At 36.3% G+C, this 18,429-nt stretch overlaps 2 protein-coding genes across 3 annotated transcripts; one reads left to right on the top strand and one right to left on the bottom strand.

Moving 5' to 3' along the window:
- Nucleotides 1-544: 544 nt before the first annotated feature.
- LOC130715162 (protein NRT1/ PTR FAMILY 4.6-like) lies at nucleotides 545-5,743 on the bottom strand. 2 transcript variants are annotated; one of them, XM_057565225.1, is made up of 5 exons: nucleotides 5,613-5,743; nucleotides 5,220-5,322; nucleotides 4,845-5,062; nucleotides 2,373-2,816; nucleotides 545-1,940 (listed from the first exon to the last, which is right to left on the bottom strand). In XM_057565225.1, the coding sequence occupies exons 2-5, from the start codon at nucleotides 5,242-5,244 to the stop codon at nucleotides 954-956; spliced, it is 1,674 nt and encodes a 557-aa protein (XP_057421208.1). In that variant the 5' UTR covers nucleotides 5,245-5,322; nucleotides 5,613-5,743; the 3' UTR covers nucleotides 545-953. The 2 variants fall into 2 exon arrangements, with proteins under 2 accessions (XP_057421208.1, XP_057421207.1); XM_057565224.1 differs by lacking the exon at nucleotides 5,613-5,743 and adding an exon at nucleotides 5,402-5,505.
- A 9,870-nt stretch (nucleotides 5,744-15,613) lies between these two features.
- LOC130711362 (homeobox-leucine zipper protein HAT5-like) lies at nucleotides 15,614-17,483 on the top strand. The gene is made up of 3 exons (XM_057560943.1): nucleotides 15,614-16,149; nucleotides 16,225-16,613; nucleotides 16,760-17,483. Exons 1-3 carry the CDS (start codon nucleotides 16,023-16,025, stop codon nucleotides 17,198-17,200), a joined length of 957 nt encoding a protein of 318 aa, XP_057416926.1. The 5' UTR covers nucleotides 15,614-16,022; the 3' UTR covers nucleotides 17,201-17,483.
- The last annotated feature ends 946 nt before the right edge of the window (nucleotides 17,484-18,429 follow it).

The following is an 18,429-nucleotide window of genomic DNA, read 5'->3' as shown; positions in this document are numbered from 1 at the left end:
CTGATTCAGACAAACCAAAAGATTGGTTTGTTTTAGTTTGGAAAGTAGTTGGGGTAGGATCAAGGAAACCGTTTGAACACACCATATTTCAACATAGATTACACTGCCTTAGCTATATTGTTGCTTTGGCATCTCTATGTCCCACATCGGTTAATGTATGACACGTATCACTCTATATAAACATCTGACAAGCAATGATTGATCGCCGAGTTGGGTTACTCCAGCTTGTGACCCAAGTGGGGGCACCAGGTTGATGGAACATGGTTCTGGCTTTCGTTAGGCTGGGCTGTTAGATGCAATATTCTGGCCTGCCCACTCCAAGTTGAGAGTTGGACCGTGGGGCTTGGGCGAAGGCCCTTGTCTCTCGGCCCCTAAACTGGAGGGCAAAGCGTGAGGCTGGTTTCACAGAGCAGCGAATACCTCTGGCTCCTGACAGTGGAGGGATAACAGGCTGATGCACTCTCAGCCCATTGTGCCTAGTGGGCCTGGCCTCTTGAACCATCATCTTTTTGATAAATGGCCTCTTTTTTGTTTTGATATAACTAAGTGGCCTCTTTCAAAATGTGAAAATATCATATATCGAATCTTAAAAATATCGAATCTTAATGTTGCTGGTTTAATTAAATATATATCATACTGAATGAGGAAATAGAGAAGCAACTGGTGGCTGCAAAACTACAATCACCATTTGTTTGACACCATTACATAAGTTGCCAACAAGCTAAACTAGTTACATTATAAATGGCAAAGTATTATTCTAAAAACAGAATGTGGTACACTTATTAAATTATTTTGTAAGCTGCCAAGTGATATATGTAACAGTAGATACAAAGGTACTAATTGCATCTATGATCATGCATATGTGGTTCATGGAACATCTCTCTCATGGAATGGAATAAAGGGTGGTTATAGTTATAGAGTTATACAAGAAATGGTTATGTCTACAATTTGTTCTAATATCCAGACCTTGGTGAACCTCTGTACTTGTAGGAATTGGCCCAGAAGAGATAATGAATAAAATTTAGTCCACTAAGCACACACATCAACCAATAAAATCTCTCAAGATGATAATGATTCAAGTTGCTACCCAAGAGCCATGGTGTGTGTCCAAAAGCTCCTGTGACCTTATTAATAATGGACACAAGAACAGTGCTCAGGAAGTACCCCATGGACAGTGAGGCCCATGAGAGTGCTGTGGCCAATGACCTCATGCTCCATGGTGCCTCTGTGAAGAAGAACTCCATCATCCCAGCCAAAGTGAAAAGATCAGCAGAACCAAGAAACAAGTATTGAAAAGCCACCCACAAGAATGTCATGGGAAGAGGCTTGGTAGAATCTAATAAACCAAATTCAGCAGCTGTTTTCTTTCTCTTGGTTTCCACCAAAGCAGCCACTGCCATTGCCACAATAGAGAGAAATAGCCCTGTCCCTATTCTCTGTAGATGTGTTATGCCCATCTCAGTTTTGGTCACTTTCCTTGCAAATGGGACAATGGAATGGTTGTAGAGTGGGGCAAGGATCATGATGAAGAGAACAGGGAACACAGGTAGAGAAGCTGGTGGGACCTTGAAGGAACCAAGCATGGTGTCCATTGTGGCTGATTGTTGGACTGAGAAGGTTGATAGCTGAGCAAGGCAACAGTTAAGCATTATGGTGGACATGAATATGGGAAGGATCTTTAATACTACCTTGGCCTCTTCAACTTCCTTTACTGTGCACTGCAGCATAGGATGAACTGGTTCCATCACTGCTTTATTAAGGAATTTAAGGCTTTCTGTTGGGGTTTGAGTCCTTTGACTTAGCTGATCCTCTTTTGTAGTGTTACTTTCTTCAACTTCACCACCGATTTCAGTTGTGTGGGATGGACTTGTGGCCATGTTTATGACAGCATTGGTTGAATTCCCTGATTTGAAGTTGTTGCAAACTGCAGAAACAACAACCTGACAAAATTCAAAGCAGCTTGTATAGCTTTTTTTACTAGTCAACTTGCCATGTATATAAGTTTATAAACTCAATGGTCAACTTGTCGAAAGATTTAGCCGTTGGCAAGTTAGGTCTTGAAAGAATGAAATAAGTTTGAAAGTGCATGAATGTGTAAAAAGTCGGTCAGATTTAGTCAACTAAAATGTCAATCTATTGGGACTAATTTGACTGACGTTTTACACAATGATGGACTTTCGAACTTCCTTTTGTAGGCACTAACTTGCCAGAGGTAAAATCTTTGACTATCCATTCTAATTTTATAGTATGTTTGGATCAGGTTTTTTTATTAAATCATTTCTGAAATTCAGAAGCTTTTCTCCATAATTGATTCTACTTCAGAAAAAATTGTAGTAGGGTTTCCAAACAAACATACATGCATTGAAGTATACCTTGAACATGGATGTGATGGGGCTTCCAGATGGAATCTTGGTCCTGTATGTTGGTGAACCAAGAAGGAAAACTGGAATGGAGATCAATATTGATGCAGTTGAGACACTTAAACCCCACTGCCATCCCTTGTTGTCTTCAATCCACACCACAAAAGTGACTGCAATCAATGCCCCACATGAGAGGCTGAAGACAAAGTAATTGAAAAATTCAGACCTCTTTTTCCTTCCATCTAGGGTGGTCTCATCTAACTGCTCAGCCCCATGAGGAGGAAGTGATCCTTTTATTCCTCCTACGCCGAGAGCTGCTAGATAGAGGCCTGCAAAGAGCATAACTGCCTCCCCTTGATGAAGTTTCTGACATAGGTGACTGCTGGAATCTCCCATAAGGCAGTTTGGTGGTTTCAGTGATGGCATGTGTGCTTGTATTGTAAGGACTAATAGGCCCTGTTTCATTATAGGGTAGTTTATGTGTAAAACATGTGATCTCACATGGAACTTATAATCTTGATAACAGCATGGAAATGTTTCTGGCTAATTATTTCATATTGCAGGTCAATAATTTGAGAACGTCATTGAACTCAACCTATTTTATAGCTAAGTTGTCTGATTTTGATGTTTGTTTGATAAATGATAAATCCTCACATGAATAACATGATATGTGATGGCAGCTAGCTGTTTCACCGGTTTACACAGAAGACTAGTGATATGATATTGTAAATAGCCAGAGCACTGACTGGATTTGTGTTCTGGAATCTTATCACCATGAGTCCATGTCTCCATGATCATGCTTCTTTCATCTTTCTTCATTTCTGTCTTTTCTTTTTCTTTTTACTATTCTCTTAGTTGAGTTGAGAATTGAAAAAGGACCCTATCAGGTGGGGCCAGCATTATAGTTTATACTTTGGAAGTATATCAAGATCTTGATTCTTGACTATATTTTTTTGGTCATACCATCTACATTGTTCGGTTCTTCTAGAATCAACCTTCAAGATAATCAAGTCCTGATGTGATTTCCTACCTAGAAGCACAATCTATAGGTAAACATTTGTAAAAAGTCTTCCCTGCCCTTTGGCTGTGATTGAAAATTACATGTTATGTAAATGTAGCATCTTTTTTTCACTTTGGCTTAATAGCACTTTTGGTCCCCCATAAATGCAAAATGTGCAAATTGGGTCCCTAAACTTTAAAAATAGCATTCTGTCTCCCCGACGTTATCTTCTGTCAACAGTTTTGGTCCCCCGTCCTTTTTCCGTTCAAAAAGTAACGGTTTCTGGGTTTTCCAGAAAAAATCAAGGAGTTCTTCATCTTTTTCAATCTTTTTTTACAGAAATTCAAAATTCTCCAAAACCAAAAAAATAATGCCCGTAAAAACAAATGAGAATCCAGAAATTAAATGCCCCAAAGGAAACCAATAAAACCCAAATATAGAAGAAAATATAGACCCAGAAGAAGATAATGGCCCAAAAAACCTAAGAATATTTAAAAAGATAAAATCTTTTAGATACTAAACTTTTGCTTCTCGACATAAACCCAGCTAGATTATATTGCTAAGGACAAATTACAAATATATATATACCCAGAAGATAAATCCAAAAACTTTTGCTTTCTCTCTCGATTTATGTTTCTTTATTCCATCCAAATTGCAAAGATCGTGCCTGTGAGGACGACAAGAGGATATCAAACCACACTTCATCCCTTCCATTGAAAACTCAGAAAGGAGATGAAAAAGAGGAATTTGTCTGTGTCCTATGTGTCCAGATCAATGTTCGATCTGGGTTGGAGGAGGTTGAGGGAGGCGATTTCCGTTTGGGCTTTGGTTGGATGTGTGTTGGGGGAGGATGAGGGAAGAGATCTTGGTTCAGATCTGGTTGTTCAATGGCAGGACCAAAACTGGGTGCAAGGGTGAAGATGAAGGTTAGGGGTGGGTTATAGATCTGTATCCATTTTTCTTTTTGAGTGAAGATGAAGATCAAGTAGATAAAGATGTTTGTGAGATGAAAAAGAGGATAAGATGATTTTGGTTTTTAGGTTTTTAATTTTCTGGGTTTTGGGTTTAATGATTGAGAAAATAGTGAAGATGATGGAAGAAGATGGAGATGATGAATTTTCTGGTTTTTCTTTTTATTCTTCTTAATTTATTTTTTTGTTTAATTACATATTTCTCCTTAAAAACGTTAGTTTTTTGACGGAAAACTGTCTGGGGACCAAAACTGTTAACGGAAGATAACGTCGGGGAGGAAAAATGCTATTTTTAAAGTTTAGGGACCCCATTTGCACATTTTGCATTCGTGGGGGACCAAAAGTGCTATTAAGCCTTTCACTTTTTATCATTGACTTGTGCGTGATATTTAAGCTTATACATTATATTCCAGTTAATTTGGAAGTCTTGAAGCTGTTTCCTGCAAAGTTAATATAGCAGCTTAAACACTTTGAGGGAAAATTATAGAAACCTTAAGTAAGAAAAGAAGTTACCATGAATTCTATTGCAGCACTTATGAGATAGATGGAATAAGTGGTGAAAAATGCATCAGCCAGAAACCCACCAAGAATAGCAAGGAGGAAAGCTGTTCCCATGAAATTGGTGACAATGTTGGAAGAGGTGGATGGTGAAAAGTGCATAAACTTGGTCAGGTACAAAACAAGGTTGCTTGCATTAGCAAGATATGCTAGGTTCTCTAATACCTCCACAGCTGTAGTTAGAAAATTAGAAACATGTTAACACATCAATACTTAATATCTAGTAATTTTGTAGAAAAAATGGTTTACAGAAACATATATAACATTGTGGTTTGGAAATCAGAGAAACATTAAGAGCATAATGTGGTCAGAGTCTAAGGTTGTACTAACCCAAAACAAAGGAAGCAGCAAGCATGCCACCATGATGTCCTTTTTTGGCTGGTCTGTTCCTCCAATCTACATAGCCTTCCCAAACTTGCACCTGTCCTTCTTCCTAAAACAGTTTTATTTGAGGAATTAAAACAAACACATTAAAGTAGCATTACACTAGAAATTATGAAGTAAAATGTTACCATCAACTTATTTATCTCTTATTCTTGAATTTAGATGGGGAGGAATTGGAATGCTGGAAGTAGAATACTTGATTAAGAGCACTTTCTATCTTATGGGAGAAGTGATAAACAGAACTTGCATTTATAGTGGAGGAAATGGAATTTCTGAGAGAAAAGGAAGAAAGGTCTAGACTAAATGAAAGCAACCATACATTCTCATGAACCTTTTTACCTTTAATCATGCTGATGTTGACAGTTTCCACTGTTACCTCCTTCTTTCTTGGATTTCTTCATGAGAGCAAATTAGGAATTGGTTATTACAGCATAAAAGCAGCAAATTAGGAAATAAATTTTGAGTGTTCCCCTTCATTGATTGTTTGAATGTTCCCATTTCTTCTATATGTTTCCTGTTTATGTAGTTGCTTGTTGATTAGACAAGCACATACATCATAATGGGAATGCTAATGATGGCAATCAACCCAATTCAATTAAAAAAATTAAAACCTTTGGTGTATGCATATATGTTGGGAATGGAAGGTGGCGTTTGGTAATTGCATGAACATAACATGCAGTGTGCACTGTCATCAAGGAATGGATATGAAGGCAAGGCAAGCTCAGACAAATTTTATGGAGCAAGTGGGCAAATATTATTGCCAAAAGTTCATAATTGTATGATGGTGAGCTTGAATGTAAAGTTAGAGAGAAGCTTTTCTCAAGTATGCCCCATACGGCAATGAATTCGTGCTTCAATCACTATTTGTGGACACCACTCTTGACGAACACAACACTTATAATTTGTGGTGGTTTTTAACCGTCATAAAGACATAATTTTTTCTTTACAACTATATAATAAATTGCTATTGGCAACCATTGACCGCCACAAATTATCAGTGTTTGTGATTATAGTGATTAGGCCATTATGTATTAACTTATTCTGATCTTGACAAAAGAATCATCTTGTATCCAATCGTTTCTGACAAATAGAAAAAGAAAAGAAAAAAAAATAAAAGGGGTACCAATTTTAATTTAATTAAGTATTGAACTCTTAGCTAATGTTTGAAATTGGGTACGTAAATTTGATGGTGACCCAGTTAGTCTATTTTTGTAGGTATCAGTTCAGGCCATGTGAATTTTATTGTCTGTTTATAATTTCTTAAGGGAGTTTTCAATCAGTTGAAGGGGACTGAAGTGTGGATTTTCTCTCTGGGGTCAATTGAGCAGTACTACCCATTTTCATTTTATGGTATTCCCTGCATGCTAGACAATGTATCATTTCTGGACCACCTATATATAGGAGCTGGATTTGTCACCCCAACCATTAGATTTTACACCCCTATTTTCAGATTTTCAAGTTCCGAATTATTTCGGAATCTAAGACTCCGAAATTAATTCGTGATTTGTAGTGCAAAATACATGTAACACCTCACTTTTAAATGAAAAAATGTTTCGGAAACCTTATTTCCGAAATATTTCGAAAACTAAGTTTCCGTAAGTAGAGTGGCATTTTTAATCAGTGGGGTGTCAAATCTAATGATCTCTAGATATAAGCCTCTCTCTCCTTTATCATAAAATATGGGGAAATTTTTTATTCACGCCCCATATTCACCTCCACCTCAGGAAAAAAGAAAAGGAAAGAGACACATAGATGAGAATTGAATGTATTAAGGTTGTAAAATATATACATGTGGAGGTTGCTTGGCAGATTAATGGCGGTGGCTGTTTGATCTTTGTGATCTCCAAGTTATGTGGCTAGGATCTACAGTCATGGGTCCAACTGGCTCCTACCACTACTAGCTAGTACTATGTAACAGTTCCTCTGTGTTTGAATGAACAAATCCCATTAAGTAAAATTTATGGGGTTTTGTGGTGGAAGATTATGGTGGCCACTAGGATGGTCAATTAACAAAGGTCCACCGGTGGACCAAGGGTCATAGTAGTAATTTACAAAATAAAATATATAAAAATTAAATTCCAAAAAAATAAATAAATCCCTCTCTCCTCACTCACGCTTCTCTCTAAACTGGATCTGGATAACCTGGGAAAAAAAATCCCTCTCCTCACTCACGCTTCTGGGAGGAGGTTCCTAGGTTGCAGGGTTGTTGTAATTTGGGGTTTACAGGCGGTGCCAGGTCGGGTGCGGGTTCGATCGAGGGCTGAAGCCACGACGAAGGTGTTGGTCGCGCGGCGCAAGAGCTGGATCTCGTCGTGCTCCAGTGAAATCAACCAGAAGGCGTTCACTTGAGCCAACCCTGTCGCCGCGCCGTAAAACTTTCTCTCATTATAACAGATCGTGTAGTGGTTTCTCCCTCTTCCTCGTGATCCTCTCATCGTTTTTCTCCTGCAACTGCTGCTGTGTTGTAAAGACTGGTACCTGTTCAGCAGTGGCTTTCTTAGCCTCAAACAAATTCATGATTTTGTTTGATGAGGCTTAATTGCTTATAAGGGCGTTTTATTCATAGACTTTGCAAGGGAGTGAATTAATGTTTATATTCGAAGGTTTCATTGTTTTTTAGACAGAGATAGGTTGCTTTGTGCTCCTATTTTCTTCGTGATGCTTGGCTTTGGACATATGTTCGTCCTTTTAGTCCCTGCTTTTCTTTTTCCCCTTTGTATCTTCTTCTAGTGCTACGTACTAAGGGCCCCCTTTAATTAACCACTTTGGCTTATCAAAATAAAAACAGATGGGTAGTGATTGAAGAACATGGTGGGAAATGAGTTTTTTTTAGATGGTGGCTGTGTTTGGTTGTATCAGTTGAGGAAGAACATCGGATAAAGGAAAATGTTGTGTTTTTTTCGGTTCTGCGTTTTGGATACACAGTGTGGGCGTGAATTTCTGGGTGGAGATGAACATGGAGAACATTGATGAACATTCAAGAATATTAAATTATTATTTTTTAGTTTATTTTTAATAATAAGATAAAGTATATTACACTTTTACCCTTTTACTATCCTTTTAATCTTAATCATTCATCTAAAGAATATTCTTATATGCCAAGATCCAATGGTTGTCAACTATGGTCCACCGGTGGACCAAAATAAAAGTTGCCTACCCTAGTGGGCACCGAAGATTATAGAACAAGATGACTATTTTGGAGATGTGGGTGCTGGATTTAGATGAGGAAGTGACATTAGCTGTCACAACCTTGATTGAAAAGTTAATAATTAAGATTTGAAGAACTCCACAATTTATTATTTATGAAATCACAATTTCAATTGTCATTAGTTTTTTTATTATTTCTTTTATTCTCTAATCTTGTTTGTTATATACCAAGTATCACCTGTCCTTTGGATCCAAATAACAGGGTACAAAGTACAATCTAATAGGTGCAGAGGAGCAAGGACAATGGGAGGATTAAATGAAGAGAAAGAAACATTTGAAGTTTGAACTATGTGAAGGACTAAAACCAGATAATATTTGAATTTTATAAGAATTAAAAATGGATAAATTTTTTACATGAACAAAAATCAATTATCACAAATTTTACAGGGACAAAGTCACAAAACACATATTTAAGCCCTTAACAGTTTCATACATATCCTTTTGGTCACTGCCCCCCTTGTTTTTGGTAATTTAGGAATTTTCAATCTTCCTTTTTTTGTCAAGAGGAATTTTCTATCACAACCTAAGTAGATTTGAGAGTTTGTTTAGGCTTACAACAATTAGTGACAATGACCCACTAACACCAATAGGTCTAGTAAGTTCGATTTAGGCTTTTGTTGTTCTCCTTTTCCTTTATGGCACCGACCACATTCATTTGTCAATTTATGTCTTGTATAAAAATAGTAATGGACTTGACCTTGAGGCCCATATAGTCCTATATATTGCACTAATTTTAGATACACACCCGCTATGGGCTAGGAAAATGAAATGTAATTTTGGATCATAGAACATGCATGATCCAAAAAGAAAAAAACACTACCCTTTAAGCATTTGTCTCTATGAAATCTTAACACTCTTCTATCATTCCACACTTTTTAATCGGTTAAAATTTATTCTGTATTAGATTATTTGAATCACTCAAGATAAATATTAAGTAAAATCATCATAGCTTAAGTGACCAAATGATTCATGTGGACAAAATGATTTTGGTTGAGTAAAGTGATAAATAAAAAAATAATTTTGAGAGTGAGAAAATAAAAGTGCCGGGTGTCCATTGTACTATTTTGGTTTTCACATATCATTTTTCTTTCATTTCTACTAATTCCTCTAATTCAATAGGCACCTCTTATTTTTGTTTGGTCAAATGTACCTCTTATGTGTGAATTGTACTTTCACAACATGCGGGCTTGGTTTTATGGTGTGAGAAAGTCTTGCAGAGATGTTGTATTTGGGTTGTTGGGCCTACGTGCCTTCTTGGGCTTTTGTCCCTTAATGGATGAGGTTTTTAGGTTAGGCCTAAAACAAAACTTTACGAAGTAATTTAGAGGAGCCAAGCTCCTATTGAATTTGACTCCTCTAGAGTGAGAGAGTCAATATAAAAAAAAAATAAGTCATCACAACTATTGATTGAATTATTTTATTGATTATTAAAGTAGGTAATCACTAAATGGGTAATTACTATTATTGGCAGGGCCGTGTAAAGCTTTAGAATAATTAGGCAATTGCCTAAGGCCCCAAAATTGATTAAGGCCCCAATTTTTGTTTTACCTATATAGTATATTCTATTGAGACTTAAATTAAAGAGGTAATGAAACAGTGAAAAATCATGTAATCTTAATCTCAATATGGGCAATGAAATGTGGGAAGTGCAACTTTAACAGTTATTAGTAGTAGTGTTTTAAATTATTAAATTTATATTTTCCAAAAAACTAATAAATTAAATACCCGTTATTTTTACATTTTCAAAGTTAAAAAATTAATTGTGTTTACTCGTAATCGTTAGTTTTTTTTTTACTTATATATTTGTAGTTTCACTCATTGTTTTTTCTCTAAAACAATCTATTGTTTCTACCTTGAAGTGAATTATCAAATAAGATACTTGATATTAAAGTGTTGCAAAATCTTTCAGTGTTTCATTCCTTACGTTTCAAGTTCAATTAAAACTTTAGATTCTTTTCCAAATATATACGTTGTCTATCGAATTTTATTTACAATCCTTGTAACGATTTCTACTGCTAGAAGAAGTTTTTCAAAATTAAAATTGTTTAAATCAATAGTATTGTTACAAAATAGATTAAATAATTAACTGTCTTATTTATTGAAGCGAAATGTTAGAATTATTTCATTTATAACACTCTAATAAATGATTTCACAGCTCCGACAACCTAAAAGATTAATATAAAAATTAATAATTTATATGATACATTTAATCTCTTCAAGATTCTTATTAAATTAAAATAAATCTAAAATTTTCGCCTTAGGCCCCAAATTATCTCTACACGGCCCTGATTATTGGTTATGATCACTTGTTTTTCTCTTGAAAGTGACCCAACTACATTAGATAAGTAAACTCCTAATATATAACCTCTATAAAATGTTTTTTCTCAAAAAAAAAAAAAAACAAATCTCTACATAGTGTTAATAATTTTAGGTTCTGTTATCATGCTCAAAGTAACATAGACATTGAATTTAAATAAGAAAGAAGAAAAATGTTTGGTAGACATTTGCATAGTACATACAACTAACAAATATTCAGAAAGGAAAAAAATAAAGAAGTAATTAATGTGGTATATGATAAATTAATTTTTTTAGAAAATAGATGAATTGAATATGATAATAAGAGAGAGAGAGAGAAATACCGTGCAATTTTTATTTGTTTGAGTATCATTTCTATTTGTAAAATACTCTTCAATCTTATTTGATTTGTTGTTTAGGATTTTTAGAGTTGTTCGTCTAACAAACGCTTCTCCAATCTGGCAGGGGATATTGAAGGCTCGTGATCAACTTCAAGAAGGTTTTCGGTTCAGATTGGGCGACGACTCCTCCTCGGTTTGGTACCATGACTAGATAGGGGAAGGGAAGCTTGCTGAGAAGGTGGATTTTGTCAATATTTCAGACACAAGGTTGTGTCTCAGTGGCTTGGTGAGGAATAATCAATCGAACCTCAATCAATGTGCGACGTTAATTCCCCAGGAAGTGCGCGATTGGTTTGGGCAGATGGATTCTCGGATTGTTGCCAATGCTATTGATCGTTGGAGTTGGATGGGGAGTAGTGATGGCCTACTCGGTTCATGACGAGTATCGGTGGTTGAGGGAAATGGGTGAATTGGAGGAGGAGCATGGCGAGTCATGGCTTTGGAATTGGAAGATGGTTGTCCCTGAAAAGCTCTGGTTTTTCATATGGTTGGTGCTTCATGATGCACTGCCAATTAATTCAAACAGATTTCGTTGCCAGCTAGCCTTGTCGCCTGGTTGTTTTAGATGCTCCAATACTTTGGAAGATGTCATCCACTGTTTGAGAGATTGCCTTCATTTAAGAGAGCGTTGGGGGAGATTGGGGGCGTGGAGTTGGACAAAATTTTGGCTCGCGGATTATACGGCTTAAGTCTGCTCGCAGTTGCAGAGATCTAATGCTCTCTGTTTTCTCGCTGGCCTTTGGGGGTGTGGAAGTGGCGAAATAATGCAATTCTTGACCCCCTCCCTTGGGTGCTCGAAGGCGCATGGCAGAAGCTCATACATGACCATGGTGAATTGATGTAATTTGCTGGTACAGATTTGGTGGATGATCACCAGTTTTTTATCAATCTCTGGAAGCCTCCGCCGCTGGATTTGGTTAAGTTAACTACTGATGGCAGCTTTCGCGACATGGCCAACTGTATGGGAGGTGGTGGGATGCTACGTGATTTCCATGGCTGCTGGATTTGTGGCTTCATGAGCCATAACAATGATGGTAACATGTTCCTTGCCGAGGCCCTAATACTTCTTGATGGTTTGCAAATTGCGTGGAAGCATGGACACCGACGAATCCTTTGCAAAGTGGATTGCACAGGGTTGATTCAGGTTTTGAGATATGAGGATCGGTGGCGGTTACATGAGCATGCAGAGGTCCTGGGGGAAATTCATGAGCTGCTAAACAGATCTTGGAGGTGCATCATGAATTGGATTAGTAGAGATGGTAATGGTCCGACAGATTACCTCGCGCGTCGAGGAGGGTTTTCGTCCTCATCAGGAGTTAGAGAGCTGGATGCCCCTCCTCCGAAGTTAGATCATCTTCTCCTGAAGGATAAGCTGACTTTGCGTTAGTTTTTCTTGCTTTTTCCGATGTACCAAAAAAGAGAAAATAAAGTGTAATGTAAGAAAAAAAATTCATTTGTATAAATTAAATGTATTATTTTATTTGACCATTTTTATAATTTCTAATAGAAATAACTTTTCTCTTATTATTCTTCTTTAAACGTTTATCTCATAATTATTTATAATACCCGATTGAAAAATATGTAATTGTTTTAATGTATATATAATGATAGTAATTAAGATAAAAATATAAATTATTAAAACATCAAATAAAATTAGATGAAATGAGTTAAAAAATAAAATTATTTTCAACCACATGTAAATTGAAATATGAATAAAAGATAACAAAATTAGATAGCAATGTTTCGTTAGTTTCGTAACATATAACATTTCTCTTTTTAATAAAGGAGATATGTGGAAAATAATGTTTGAAAATGAAATAAGAAAAATATGTATGAACGTAGGAAAACTACAAAAAAAAAAACACTAAAAATATTATATTAAGCATTTTTAGTTGAGGACCACTTGCCGACTAGATTTTTTTAGGTTAATAAGGACAGATGTGTGTTGACAACTTGATAAACTCCTACCACAACATGATGTGTACGTAAGGAAATTCACACTATCTTTACCTAGTCTTCAGGACACATCATGGCAACCCATACCATTTCTGTTAGTCGGTAATAAAATTATGAAATTTCCTTGTCACAAATAAAATAAAAAATTCTTGGAAGGTTACAAATTTTATATAATCACACTCGTTTTTTTAGCGAACCGCATATCATATATTTCACTTATATATCTATCTCACTCAAAATGTGGTTAGTAGGGTTTTGATTTCTGTTGAATTTAATATTGCAAAAATATCACTTTTTTATTCATGTTAAACTAAATATGATAAATTTAGTTTTTTAGTTGATGAGGAATGTCAGCATCACTTTTTTTAACGCTTTATTTTCAACACTCGTTTAAAAATCGGTAGAAATTCACGTGAGCCCCACCAACTCGAGAGTGAGCATTTTATTAATTGATCTCACATAAATTTCAACTAATCAATGAGAGAATGTTAATAAGAAAGTGGGGTTCATTTATTGTACACAAAGAAATACTTGTGCAAAGTTACACAAACCTAAGTTGACCTGTTATATCAAGTTACAACAAGTTAAATCATTTTTTTTAAGAATAAATAAATTATTGTAAGAAAATCACATCTCCTTAATCTCTAATCTTTAATATTATCACCTACCTACTTTAACAATAAAATTCAGAAAAGAAAATGTATTCAATTATTCATCATCAACCCTCTTTTTTTTTTTTATTTGAAATAGAAATTGATGATTAATAGGATGAGATTGAACGAACGGTACCAACAAGGAGGTGACTCAGAGCTTATTCAATTTCTACTCCCAAGTCTAGAAAAAGAAACAGCATGACAATGAAACTCATCTCCAATGGAAATTTGGAATAGTTTAGCTTTTCCATCCGTGAAACACATTAACACACATAGATGTAGGGAGTTTGCTGTTAGCGAGAGGCACAAAAAAATGGAGCAAGAAAACCTCTTAGAAGAGAATCGAACCAACAGTCCCTGAACCACCATGAGCCACCGCGCCGCTGAGGTCTATCATCTCCCCGTCGTTGCCAACAACAGCCCCACTATCCCCTCCATTTGCAGGTTCAATTTTTATTATCTCTTATTTCTGGATTTTGGGTCAAGTTCATGGCTCCCAACCAAAATAGCAGCAGCGAAGGAAAGGGAAGGAGCTTCGATTCACCGTTGGAGCTGCGGTTGGGCTTGAGCAAGGAGGAACGACGGCGTGCCACGGGCTCGGGTTGGTGGTGGTGTGGTATGGGTTATTGGGGTTCCAATCTGGGTTTTCGTGCATAATGAAGATGAAGAGTGAAATGAATTTCTGGGGTTAAGATGAAGGAAGAAGATTAAGGATGGTGATGGCAGATTTAGACTTTTTCTTTAATTTTTTATTTTAACCCCATTTTAAATTAAAAAAGGGTGACCTGCTACTAAACTTGTGATAACAGGTCAATATAGGTTTGTGTAACTTTGCACAAACATTTCTTTGTGTACGGTAAATGAACCGAAGAAAGTGTTTTCAACATTTTTCTTTCATTGATACCTTACAACATTTGAAATCCCATTTGCATTTGTCATGGATGTACAGAACCCACTCGATCCTTTAATCTGTCCCCGCCCAAGTCCATCAAACCCGCATTCCAACAATTTCGAATTGAGTCTATGTACTATAAACATCCCTTACTTCTAGCTCTAAACATGTTTTTTTTTTGGAAACTATGTATGAAAGATTGCAATTTTCTAAATTAACATCACATGAAGACAATTTCATATAATAGTAGCTACAAGCCTCCAACAATCTGATATGTATTTATGATGAAATATTATAGTACAAATGCATTTCATCATATATTTAAATGACATTGTGGCATGCAAATTTTAGTACAATTGATTTAGTAATTGTGTAATTTCTTTTATAATTTATTGATAGGATTAAAAATAAAGTGCTTACAAAATTAAAAAAACTTTATTAAATCTGCACCTCATCAAGTTACTTCGAACCTAAGGATCAATTCAAACTCAAAAATTGCTTCAATCAATATTCGAAATTGAATGAAAAATAAGTTGAACATGCGTAAGATGTCCTTGTCTAACAAACCCCCTTTGGACTAACCGAAACAAAAAAATGAAAGATATTATCTTCTTCCCGCCTTAGGAGTAGGAGTAGCACAAAAAGAGGCATTAGCATTATACACCTAAAATTAAGGTCCAAAATGAGATTGTATACATTAAAAAATTTGAGGTAAATAACTCATCATCCAATCACATTAGAGATAAGTGAGTTGAAAATAAATTAATAAATTCCAACCCACTTATCTCCAATATGATTGGATGATGGGTTATTTAACTCAAACTTTCTCATGAAACTTTTTTTTTTTTTTGATTATTCACGTGGTCTCATCTTCCCATTCATGTGTGCTTGTCAAAATTAATAAATATCATAAGGTTAGCAAGGAAAAACCAAGTAAACCATGAACATGACCTCAAATAGTGTGATTCACTCAAAGGGCATCATAGTAATAAGTAAACACTCTCTTCCCACCTAAAATGTCTTCCTATAAACCCAACTAGTCTCTCTTCTTCTCCAAACTCCACACACAAAACCGCCACCGCCTCTGTCTCCGCCTCCGCTCTGTGTCCGTTTCCGCCGTATCCACCTCTCCTTGATCCCCCATCGTCTCCCCCTTGTTCTGCTTATTCTGAGTGATGGGTATGCCCTGCCGCTGTTCCCACACCTCCCACATCACCGAGATCATCATCACCAGCTTCTTCCGCCACAAGTCTTAGATCTCCTTCCCCTTCTTCGTTCAACAAAGCCTTCTCCGATGGCACGCTAAGCGCTTCCTTGGATTAAGCTTCTTTTTCTTTCTGATTTTATGGCGGGAGGGAGGGTCTTTAGCGGCGGTTCTGCTGCTCCTGCAAATGTTTCCGATACCAGTCTTTTGCTTCAGAATCAACCTCCTGATTCTTCTCTCTTCCTCTCTACCTCTGCTTCTTTTCTCGGTGAGTAATCGATTAACCTTCTCTGTATTCATGGTGGTTCAGTTTTACTGATGAACTGTTTGTTGTTATGTCCAGGTTCAAGATCCATGGTGAGCTTCGCAGATAATAAATTAGGGCAAACGCGGTCGTTCTTCTCCGCGTTTGACCTCGATGAGAACGGCGATGAGGTCATGGACGAGTACTTTCACCAATCGGAGAAGAAGCGCCGTCTCTCTGTTGACCAAGTTCAGTTTCTGGAGAAGAGCTTCGAGGTGGATAACAAGCTCGAACCTGACAGGAAAACCAAGATTGCCAAGGACCTTGGTTTGCAGCCACGCCAAGTCGCAATCTGGTTCCAGAACCGCCGTGCACGGTGGAAGACGAAACAGCTTGAGAAGGATTATGATTCTCTGCATAGTAGCTTTGAGAGTCTCAAATCCAACTATGATAATCTTCTCAAGGAGAAAGACATGTTAAAAGCTGAGGTATATATATATTTGATCAACCTGCTTCTAAGGTGTTTGATGAAATGCCCAGAAAGTTTTGGCTTCTAAGTAAATTGTGATATTAAGCATACACTTAACTATTTTCAATTTCACCTTACATGTGTTTGTGAACTTTCAATTTTCAGGTGGCAAGTCTCACTGAGAAGGTGCTTGCAAGAGAGAATTTGAAACAAGTTGAAAGTGAAACAAAGGGATTGGTTGAACCACCCCAAAGGCCTTTACTTGATTCAGTTTCAGAGGGTGAAGAATCTAAAGTCTCTGTTGGGGCTTGTAAACATGAGGATATCAGTTCAGCCAGGAGTGAGAGTTTGGATTCTGATAGCCCACGTTACAGGGATGGATATGGAGTTAACTCAGCAGTGCTAGAGACATGTGATTCTTCTTATGTGGTTGAACCTGATCAATCGGATATGTCACAGGATGAGGAAGACAACCTGACCAAGACCCTGTTGCCTCCATACATGTTTTCCAAACTTGGAGATATGGATTACTCCGACCCGCCTGAAAGTTCATGTAATTTCGGATTTCCGGAGGAAGATCATGCCCTTTGGTCATGGTCTTACTGAAGAATATGTATCTCTGCTTTTATGTTCATGTTTAGTGTTTGCCCCTTTTGTTAAGATTTCAAATATGAGAGAGGCTGAGTGCTTCATAACAAATAAATCAGAACAATGACACCTTTGTAGAAATGGTGGTGTTTTGCTACATTGTAATTAATGGAACTTTTTATTCAGATGTTAAAAATGTCTTATAGCTGCTTGAAAATGTTGCTCTGGATGTAATTTCACAGGGAAATTGAAATAGAGGATGAACCAAGTTACTTTTTTATTGGTTCACTTTGTCTTGTTATCTTGGGTTCTGAACTTCTGGATCCCTGTTGTTTTGATTCATAAGCTACCATGCATTTTTTTGTTTTGATAAGCAATAAGCTACAATGCATGACCAAGTTGACTTGCTCATTGGTTGTTTCACTTTGCTAGAAGAGACTTGATGAAACCATTCAAGCTTTGTGAACACTTCCAATATAAAAAATTGACCAAACATGGCCCTCCAATGGATGAGAATCACGGAATCTCTTCTTCATGTGCTCATTCCTGAAAATTTAACATAGAATTTTATTTTAGTACACTTCTTAATTAAAGCCAAGGGGATCTGTTTTATTTTAAGTTCTTCTCAATAATGCAAAAAAAGAAAAGAAGAGAAGACAACACTATGATGAGAAATTTAAAGGTTTGTGGCGAATTTTGTACTTACTATAGGAGGAATTTATTAACAATCCATGACATTTCAGCTGTAAATTTTGTCCCCATTACCTCTTAGAAGGGGAATATAAACTACTTATAACTCAATTTTCTAATTTAAAAATAAGTTGTTTTATATAGGAAGAGGCCAGTATAATTTATGCTAAAAGTGATATTTGGATTGAATGGATCATCTCAATTCTTTTCATGAATAATAATCTTTATCTACACTAATATGGTGATAGCTATTTTGTGTACTGTTTGTGGATAAGTGAAATGTCAAACAAATAGTTGTTTCCTTGTCATTTTTACTAATATAAAATAAATAGTTGTTCCCTTGTAATTTTTAAAAGAATAAGTATTTACCAACAAGTTCCAATATAACTAGTAGATAGTTTTATTTATTAAACGATTCGATCTTTTAATGGTATGTGTGGAGAATGATTCATTGGTAGAGGTGCGCACACCAACTTAATATGATTTTTGAGTCTCGAGAGAATTGGTCTCTTAACTGCCGCATGTGAGGATATTATGAGAAACCCAAAAAAAAGTAT

This window comes from Lotus japonicus, chromosome 4 (assembly GCF_012489685.1).
Source record: "Lotus japonicus ecotype B-129 chromosome 4, LjGifu_v1.2".
NCBI lineage: Eukaryota > Viridiplantae > Streptophyta > Magnoliopsida > Fabales > Fabaceae > Lotus > Lotus japonicus.
The sequence above is the reverse complement of the archived record's forward strand: the minus strand, read 5'-3'. Positions and strand labels throughout refer to the sequence as shown.

Bases quoted from the DNA above. Each gene is read 5' to 3' on its own strand.
- LOC130715162 (XM_057565224.1), bottom strand. The intron at 5,063-5,219 runs GTTAGTACAACC...TTCTAACTACAG, and splicing joins TGCTGCTTCCTTTGTTTTGG to CTGTGGAGGTATTAGAGAAC. The intron at 2,817-4,844 runs GTAACTTCTTTT...ATAATGAAACAG, and splicing joins GTGCTGCAATAGAATTCATG to GGCCTATTAGTCCTTACAAT.
- LOC130711362 (XM_057560943.1), top strand. From the start codon at position 16,023: ATGGCGGGAGGGAGGGTCTTTAGCGGCGGTTCTGCTGCTCCTGCAAAT. The intron at 16,150-16,224 runs GTGAGTAATCGA...TGTTATGTCCAG, and splicing joins TACCTCTGCTTCTTTTCTCG to GTTCAAGATCCATGGTGAGC. The intron at 16,614-16,759 runs GTATATATATAT...TTCAATTTTCAG, and splicing joins AAGACATGTTAAAAGCTGAG to GTGGCAAGTCTCACTGAGAA.